This window comes from Rattus rattus, chromosome 9 (assembly GCF_011064425.1).
Source record: "Rattus rattus isolate New Zealand chromosome 9, Rrattus_CSIRO_v1, whole genome shotgun sequence".
Classification (NCBI taxonomy): domain Eukaryota; kingdom Metazoa; phylum Chordata; class Mammalia; order Rodentia; family Muridae; genus Rattus; species Rattus rattus.
In genome coordinates, this window is record NC_046162.1 from 11,514,763 (window position 1) to 11,524,650 (window position 9,888).

Sequence of the window (9,888 nt, forward strand, 5' to 3'; positions counted from 1 at the left end):
GGAGGCAGCCTCCAGCCACTGCCCACTGCCGTTTGCAGCGCTCCTCCCCCCATCGCACCGCCGCGATGTCCAGCCAACCTGCACTTCCCATCGGGTGTTATTCACCAGGAGTTAGTTAGGTGAGGACATGGCTGGGAAGCTCTCGGCAGCTTCCAGTTCTTCAGTGGAAGGAAAGTAGGCTTGTCCCACTCAGCTCAGCAGCTACTCTGGGGGAAAACAGTTTGGGGGACACCATTTTACTAAGAACCCTGTAGGAGAGATCCTGCGGCCTGCGTCAAAATTAAATTTCAGACTGGGGCCCAAGTGGCAGCTTGCCTAGCATGCAGGAACCAGGCCTTGAGTTTGGACCCCAGAACCACAGGATTAGGTGTGGGGGTGCACACCTGCCATTGCAGCACCAAGGAAGTGCAGGCAGGAGGACCTGGGCTTCAAGATCACGAGCAACTTGCACACTGGGTTTGAGGCTAGCCTGTGAGAGGACACTTCAAAATTAGCATCTGCCCAGCATGCAAGAGGCCTTGGGTTCTATCTCCAGGGCCGAGAAAAAAAGTGTGTGTACGCGCACGCTGTCTGTACCTATGTGTCTGTCTATTAAATTCCAGTGCAATCAAAAGCAACTGATCAACTGTCTCAGACAAGGGAGACCTTAAGGAGACACAGTGACCAAGAAGAATATGGAATCCTGAGAAAAAAAGAATAAAGAAACCAGAAAAAACAAAAAACAAAAAACCGAAACTATAGATTTGGCTACTAACTTCTCAGTCTTTGTTCATTAGTTAATTTGTTAATTTTAACATCCATGCTATACTAAGGTAAGACACTCATGATAGAACCTGGTATGTCTATAATTTAAGACATCCTGGGTTTGATTCCCTAATACTGCATAAACCAAGCTTAATGGCCTACACCAGTGATCTCAATACTCAGGAAGCTAAGGCAGGAGGGTCAGGAGTTCCAGGACAGACTGGGCTACAGAGACAATGCCTCACATGTAAATAAACAGGCAAATAAATAAAAATATAAAAAACTGTACTATTTTGGCAATTTTCCTGAGGCTCAAACAATGTACACTGGGGCTAGAGAGATGGGTCAGCACTTAAGAGCACTTGCTGCTTTTCCAGGGGACCTGAGTTTGGTCCCCAGAACCCACATTGGGATGCTCAGACTTGCTATAACCCCAGCTCAAGATTCCAAGGCCCTCCTCTAGACCACACACACACACACACACACACAGATAAAAATAGATCTAAAAGATGAATCATTCAGCAGTCAACACAACTTGGCCTTCCTTTAAAAGAAAATGTTAGCGCCTTTAATACAGCACTCAGGAGGCAGAAACTAATCTGGTCTACCTAATGAAAGGTCTACCTAATGAAAGCCATAGCACGTTCAAGGCCAGCCTGAATTAGAGACACAACCCAAAAAGGTAGGTTGGGAAAGATGGGGGGCCGGGTAAGGAGGGAAAGCCAGAGACTGACGGATGGATGGATGGATGGATGGATGGATGGATGGATGGATGGAAGGCAGTCCTGCAGAAAGATGAATCAACTGGTAGTCTTTACAAGGCATTGTAGGACACTCTTCTCCCAGCAAAACAGGCTTCATCTTCATCAGACTAGCTGTGACAGCTTCCAGGACATCCTGAGACTGGAGTCCTTGACACTGTCATTCTCTCAGAGGAGTGGGGGAAGGGCCACTGGATCCTCACCTGAGATTGCAACTGCTCTCTCCTGCACCCCCAGATGTTTGTATGTCATTCTGCTTCACTGTGAGTGGCCTTGGTCTCAGGTGTAAAGTAACTGTGGAGGAACCGATGGAGGGGCTCTGTCCACGCAGCTGTAGGGAGGTGCTCATCCACACTGGGGCAGACTTTCCAGCTGGCTCACCCGTGCTCCTGTAAGGAGCACCTCAGCCATGCTTTGTAAGCAAACACAGAACTCACACTTCCCCAAGCTGGACTCCAATGGACTCCCACTTGGGTTTGTTGTTGGTGTCCTGTGAGGAGGGCATAGGTGTGTCTGTATCTTCTCAGTGAGAGTTCTCACAATGAGCCTGACCAGGAAGGACATGGACACTTTTGACAGTTTAAAGGTCAGAGGAGTCAGGTGGCTAGGTGGTACAGTGGTACTCTGGCATGTGTGAGACCCCAGGGACCTCGCCTCGCAGTCTGTCCCCAGTTAAGACTTATTTTTATGTAGGTATTTATTTTGAGTCTATACGCTATGTTGGTGAGGGTGTCTGTGAGTCAGAAGAAGGCATGAGATTTCTTAGAACTGGAGTTACAGGACACTGAGTTAACTGGCACGTATGAGACCCCAGGGACCTCAGAGACCATCCCCAGTGCCATTCATTACTACTGTTCTTTTTTTTTTTTTTTTAAAGATTTATTTATTTATTTAGTGTATATGAGTACACTGCAGCTGTCTTAGACACACATCAGATCTCATTACAGATGGCTGTGAGCCACCATGTGGTAGATGGGATTTGAACTCAGGACCTCTGGAAGAGCAGTCAGTGCTCTTAACCACTGAGCCATCTCTCCAGCCCCATTACTACTGTTCTTAAACCTTTACTTTTTAAGACTTATTTTTATTTAAGTATTTATTTCAAGTCTGTATGCTATGTTATGAGGGTGTCCAGGAGCCAGGAGAGGCATCAGCTGCTTCGGAACTACAGGAAATTACAGACGTTGTGAGCTACCTAGCATGGGGCTGATCGATGACTAAATTTATTTGTGAACACTCTCTTCTGGGCTCCAAAGCACCTCATGCACACATAACTAGAGATAAAATCTTTTTTTAAAAAGGCAACCGTGTAAGTAGGGCCGGAGGAGCAGGCCTGTAATCCCGGCTAAGCAGAGGCAGGAAGATGGTGAATCTGAGGTCTGCCTGAACTAGGAATTGGACTCAAGACGTCAGTGCTTTCTCTAGAGGATGGAGGGACAGGAAGGAGGCAGGTCTAGATCACCCAAGTCCTTGTCCTCTCTGTCCCTTGCTCTGTCCCTTGCTCTTGGCACTTCCTGCCAAGTGACTCCAAGTGCCACCTGCTGCTCACGGCAATCCAGGTGAGTCTGGGCGTGGGGGCTGAGTGTGAGGTGTGGATCAGGATCCTAGCACTCTGCAGGCTGAGGCAAGAGGCCTGCCTCATACAGCTAGCCTTATTTAAGACACAAGAGCTGGGGCTCTAGGTCATCGACACTGTGTTCTTAGCTTCGATGGCAGTTATGGGAACACCTTCTGATCAATTTTTCTGAAAACCTACAACTGTTTTAATAAATCAACATTTTATGCTGGAAACGTGGCTCAGTAACAGTGTTTGCTTAGCCTGCAGGAAGCCCTGGGTTCCATCCCCAGCACTGCAGACATAGTAGTGCACACCAGTAATCTCAACAGTCTGGAGTGGGGGGAGAGGGTCACGAGCGGGAGATACCTGAAGGCCCTGTCTTTAGGACAGACAGATACTAGAGCTTACTTTTAAAACCACGCCATGCAGAAATGTCACTAGAAAACTTCTGCCATATCATAGTAAGGTGGGCTGCTTGGTCTTTGTCATCCAAATATGAACCTAGCCTGGGTCATCAGCAGAAAGTCAAACCCAACACTGACACAATCCCAACAGAAAGGCGTTTCATACAGAAAGGAGGTCAGGACTCTAAGCCTGCAGGCTATTCCCACCCTGGCGTCTCTCCACAATAGTTTTGAAGGAGAAGTGTTTGAAAAGTCTGTCTCCATCTTGGAATTTTAAGTTCAACGGAGCATTGTAAGGATTCTGACCATTCTCAACAGCTGGCCTCAGCTTCAGAGTCGAAGGACACAGACAATGAGGAAAAAGCATATGAAGCAGAGAGAGAGAGCTGTCAGCAAGAGGTTGGCACCTGCCCTACAAGATGGCAATGGCTGGTGATGGAAGGCAGGCCACCATGCCATTCTGTCCTCATGTCCATAATTTTAACCCACTGGCAACGACTGAAATTCAGAGGTGCAGTCAAGGAGAAAGTGTCATCCCTCGCAGATTCAGGAAATGACGACAGGAACTTTCCATGTGCTTCAGCGAGAGAAAGGAACACACGTAAGGGACAAAGGGGGGACATCTGCTTCTCATGCAAGCAAAGCACGGGCAGGGAGTAGTGGCTGAGACAACTGAAGCTCCAGCTCCCAGGGTCCAGACGTCTGACTCAACCAAAGCAAATGTCTTCAAGAAACCTTCATGCTGCTCCTGAGACCCAGCTGGGGGTAGATTCCTTTACGGGGAGCTGTTCTTAGAGGGTCCCAGCTCTAAGGGATGTTCCTGTGTAAGTCTTCCACCTCCAGTTCCCACATGCTTTCGTGGACAGGATTGTCAGAAAGGTCCGTCATCTTCACGGCCTGCAGGCAGGGCTCAGGACTGCAGGCCTGAACCACCCCCATGACCATCACGTACTTTCCTGAGAAGAGAAAAGAAGAGAAGAGAAGGACACACTGAAGCTCACACTAACAAGGCAGGTGGGGACAACCGATCAGAGAAGGAAGGTGGAGACAGAGACGTTATCTAGGGCTAGGATTGGAGGCAAAGCTCCGGCCTAGTTGCTACAGGGCTTGGCCACACTTGGGGACCTAAATTCAGACCCAGAATCCATGCAGAAAAAGTACGGCAGGGTGGTATGCATACGTGATCAGTGTTAAAGAAATGGAGACTGGGGGGATCCTCGGGGCTCTGTGCCTAAGCAGCCCAGCCCAGCCAGTGAGCTCCTGGTTTCCTTGTGCCTCTAGTACACAGGGACCCGTGAGCAAACCCTTAGACAGGACCATGCACGCATTAACATAATCCTGACAGTAGACACCAAAACAAAGGCAGTCAGGGATCGGAAATAGAGGCCTAGGTGAACAATGAGATCAGCGTTTAACTTGGAGGACCCAAAACCAGTAGGCATCTGCTTTTCATATGCTAAACACAATAGGCAGGCTTACTCAGCAGGCAGGCCCCAGGAATGCAAGCAACTCAAGATCCCACTGAGTTATAATTAGTCGCACCGCCCCAGGCAAGGGCAGAAAACCCAAACCTCGCTCTCAGTCCTGTTTATTGCTCAAGGCAGGAGGGAGAGACTGGTGTCTGTTCACAAGTCAGGCACTCCTGCAAAGCCACTTCCTGACAGGCGAAATGTAAATCCAGTTTTCCCTCTGCTGCCAAACCCCTCCTCTCACCATCCGCAACACACTGTGCTGTTGTTCCGATCCCTGCCACCCCCAACTTTATCCCAAGCCACACTGGGCACACAAGGAAATCAATAGAACAGACTGCCACTAGGATAGTTTGACATATTATTAACCACAACTTCCCATTCCCCGGGGGAAGTGCCTCTCCTTGAAAGCGCAACTTGGCTAGTCATAAACCACACAAAATACAATTGTGTAAAAAGTCCCTTGTCACGGCAGGAAAGGCATGCAGCCAGTGCCCTACATGCCCGGCTTCCCCAGCAGGAATGAGCTTGCACACAAGTCTAGAACTTCAACTGAAAGAAGCCAGGGTTCACATGGGGACCTCTGGATCGAACTCTAGGTCCCATATTGGCTGTGCTCTGGATGTGGCCCCAACTGGTGGTAAAGACAAAACCCTTAAGAGTTACAAGACTGAACCAGGTGAGGCTAACAGAACTGCTCTACGGAGCTTGAAGGCAGGAGACACTTCCTGTCAACACACTGGGACCAGTTCTGAGCCCTTCACCATTTCTCCTTCCCCACAGGACCCTGCCCAAGATCAAGCCTTCACCCTCTCCTATGTGGGCTACTGCAAAGGCTCTGGCCTGCTTGTCTCCTCCAACCACTGACAGTGGCTCCTCCAGCCTAACAATCTCCCCATCACAGTACAATCTAAGCAACACTGACCCCCTCTCAGAATGAGATCTAGAGGGCAGAGTTCCCAGCTTGACCTGTATCTTCAGTCTGGAGAGGAACGGCTGGATGCCCTAGAGATGGGCAGGGCAGGGCAGGGCAGGGCAGGGCAGGGCAGAGCAGGGCAGGGCAGGGTAGGGCAGCAGCAAACCAGCCGCCATCAAAGTCATTTGGTGTGGGCAGGTCCTTCCCAAATGCAGCCTTTCAGTGCCGCCCCTTGTGCCGGTTCCCGACCTCCTGGCCTTTGCCCATGTTGTGCAAAGGAGCTAGACGACCCACCACAGCGCACAGATCCAGGACGTCACAGTTCTGCCATCCTGAATCCCAGCAAGCCAAGAGGGCTAGTTCCTACGGATAACTACAAGGCAGCCTTCAGGGCTGCCTCTTCCAGGAAGCCTTCCCTGACCTCCTTGAGCCTTGAACATGTGTCCTTCTGTGCCTAGTTCTGTATCTACTGTCCCCAAATAAAAGCCAGATGAACTAACAACCTAGATGAACAAAAGTCTATTTACACTCTGTGGTTGGAGGTCCAGGTCTCCGGAAGTCAACAACGGTAGCACCCAGCAGAGGCTACCACATGGTATGCTTTTGTGTTGGAACTTTTCTACTTGACAAACACTGAGGCAGGTACCTCGAGCAACACTCAAATAAAAGTGCTGTCATCGCCCTGTGCACACACACACACATCCTCCCTGGGCTCACAGCTACAATGGTACCTTGTGTTTTAGCGGCCTTGTAGACGTCCCTGGCTCCTTCTGAGATGATTCCTGAGGAAACAGCATGGGTCCTGGCCCTGGGCATACAGGCTAGAGTGTGAGGCCAACAGGTTCAATCTAACACAAGGATGCCTGCTAGGTGCCAGGCTTGAGACACTTTTGGAGGCTACCATCAAGGGACATTGCCTGTTCTGAGACAACAAGCACCATGGAATTTGAGCAAAGCTAGTCAACTTTTTCTGTGAAGGACCAGACTACAGAAGTCAGGCTTTTTCAGGTCATAAGATCTCTGAACCATATCAGTACCCTGAGACAGTGACCCTAATCTTTTGCAAATTATAAATTCATTTCAGACCAATAAAACTTCATTTTGCGAATGCTGATTTCAAACTGCATATACATTTCATATATCATGATTTTTTTTGTAGACTTGTCAAAGTGTAAAACATAGGCCAGATATAGTGGCACACGCCTTTAATCCCAGCCCTCAGGAGGCAGAGGCAGGCAGATCTGAGTTTTAGGCCAGCCTGGTCTACAGTGTGAGTTCCAGGACTGCCAGAGCTACTGAGAGAAACCCTGACTCAGAAAACTTTTTTAAAAAATGTTTCAAAATGTAAAAGTTGGGTCTGGAGATAGAACTCAGTGGTAAGGCACTGGGTCTGATTCCCAGTGCATGCACTCAGGCAGGCAGGCAGGCAGGCATGCAAAAACACACACACACACACACACACACACACACACACACACACACACACACACAGAGTTGCACATGCGCAACTCTGTGTAGCTCTTTTAGCATACAGACCATTTGAGTTTACTAGTCCTAAATTAGATTAAGACTGGGAAAAGAGGGGAGAAGGAAGAGAGGAAGGGAGAAAAGGAGAGGGTGAGGAAGAGAGAAAGAGAGAGCAAAAACTATAACCTAAGTCTGAAATCAAGAACAGCCTAGGTCAGACCCCTGACTCTGTCCCTAGACAGAATTCAAGACTTTCTGAGCTGGAAGCATTCTTAGAGAGTTTGGCCTGATTCACGGAGAAAGAAGGACGCCATGGAAAGGCAGGCCTGCTGAATCTGTAGGCTTCCTTTAGGAGCCTCCTGAAGCCTGTGCTGAAACTCCAGAGTCAAGTATAGGCAGGCCTGGCCTATCTGGGTCACAGGTGCAGCCAGCGTGTCTCACGGGCCCTGCGTATGATGTATGTGCTCACTTGACAGCCTTCCCAGTGAGATGAGACTTCAGGTGCCTGATGGCTCACAACGTCTAGTTCTCAGAACACAGGGGCTAGGCATTCCGTCAGAACCGCAATGCAAGAACTGCAGTAGCCCTAAGGGCAGCCTCAAACCCTGCAATATCGGCATCTCCTGGGAGGGTGTTAGAAACAACTCTTGAGACTCAGAAAACCTCAGGGGGTGGCTTTCAACAGGCCCCTAGGCAAATATGTCATGCAGCAGCTTTTCCAGATAAAGGTCCATCTACGTGGGGACATTAAAAACCGTACAGACATGGGGCTGGAGCGTGGCTGTTGGTAGAATGCTTGCATAGCGTGCACAAAGTCCTGGGTTTGGTTCCCGGCAGCACATGAACCAGGTGAAGTGGCATATGCCTAGAATCCTAGCACTTAGGAGATGGAAGCAATAAGTCAGGAGTCCAAGATCACCCTCAGCTACACAAGGAATTTTAGGTCAGTCTAGGCTAGACATTGCCTCAAAATAAACAGAAAAGGACACACAGACATTTCCTGAGACATTATTCCTCAAAACATCCGGGGGGTTGGGGATGAAAAACATATATGGGGAGAGGACTTGTGACACAGAAGCCCAAGGCTCAAAACTGGTAAGGCTGGGATAGCCTTGGCTACTACAGGCATTTTTATTGATTTATTTGTTTACTATTGTTGCTGTGTGGGTTAAAACACCAAGGGCTCGTCAACGCTAGGAAGGCTCTCTTTACTTTTTTTTTTTTTTTTTTTTTTTTTTGGTTTTTTTTTTCGGAGCTGGGGACCGAACCCAGGGCCTTGCGCTTCCTAGGCAAGCGCTCTACCACTGGGCTAAATCCCAGCCCCTCTCTTTACTTTTTGTTCCCAGACAGGCTCTCCCTGGGCTGTCTACGTTGGCCTTAAACTCACTCGGGTGCTCAAACAGGCTTAGAACTCTGCCATCCTCCTACCTCAGCCTCCTAGTATTGGAATGAAAGGTGTATTACCTCCAGGCCAGGCTAGAACCAGGCCAGTCTTTGAACGCGGTGACACGTGTAGCTGTCATCCAAGAGGGTGGGGAAGTCACCTAACAGGGGCTGGGCCAGGAAGGAGCCTGGAGGTGGGACGGGCCCGCCCCGCCTCGCCTCGCCCCGCCTCGCCTCGCCCTGCCCCGCCCCGGGGAGGACAGCCCCCTGCAGTGCCCGTCCGGCCCGCGTTACCTGGGAACAGGCAAGGCCGGCCGCGTGGTACACGCTCCAGGCCACGCACGGAGAAGGTCCCGCTCGGGTCCCGCAGCCGCGCCTGGCCGCCTTCCGCCGCCAGCACAGTACCCTGCATCCACACGGCCGCCAGCTCCAGCGGCGTGCGGCCCACCGCCGCCCGGGCCAGCCGCCACGCGCCCGGGCCACCTTCTGCGTGCTGCCGCAGCTGTTCTGCCAGCACCTTGAGGGGCGGCGAGCGGGGCAGCCGTACGGCCCCGGGGCCACCCGAAGACAGCGATTCAGACGCTGCAGTTGCCATGCTGAGCTACTGCCACTTTCCCGCCAACTCTGACCGGCGGCGGGGGCTTGGCGAGCAGCAGCCAATCAAGAGCGTGCCTGCCGGGGCCAGTCAATGGTTGGGGGCGGGACAGCCGCGCCAGGAGTGCGCATGCGTACTGCCAGTAACCGCCTGAAGTTTAAAAAAAACAAAAAACGAACAAATTAAACTGAATTAAGTAGAAAATAAATAAACTAACAAACGCAGAGAAATTCGGAATTTCCTTTCCAAGGAAGAGCAGCCATTTAAACCATATGTCTCCGTTCCAGCTTACTAAAAAGTAAGACGTGCTCAACAATAGTTGTAGATGATAATCAGACTAATTTTAGGAGCTGAAATAAATGTGCACCCTTAGCAAAACATTACCATACGAAAGGCAGAGATGCAAATAGATCCCTGGACCTTTTTGATAAGAGATCACATCTATGCACAGGAGAGTTCCAGAGGAACAGTTTAAGCATGGCTCCAAACACAAATTTATAAACGGATTGGTTGTATCTTTTAGTACCTCAGAGATAACGCTGAATATGTTCTGGTAACTTTGGCTGCACAGACACACACACACACACACAC

The 9,888-nt window shown here is 50.0% G+C and overlaps 1 protein-coding gene across 1 annotated transcript; it reads right to left on the reverse strand.

The window, feature by feature from the left end:
- Window positions 1-2,363: 2,363 nt before the first annotated feature.
- Window positions 2,364-9,324, reverse strand: Rmi2 (RecQ mediated genome instability 2). The gene is made up of 2 exons (XM_032914039.1): window positions 8,997-9,324; window positions 2,364-4,423 (listed from the first exon to the last, which is right to left on the reverse strand). Exons 1-2 carry the CDS (start codon window positions 9,295-9,297, stop codon window positions 4,275-4,277), a joined length of 450 nt encoding a protein of 149 aa, XP_032769930.1. The 5' UTR covers window positions 9,298-9,324; the 3' UTR covers window positions 2,364-4,274.
- Between the last annotated feature and the right edge of the window lie 564 nt (window positions 9,325-9,888).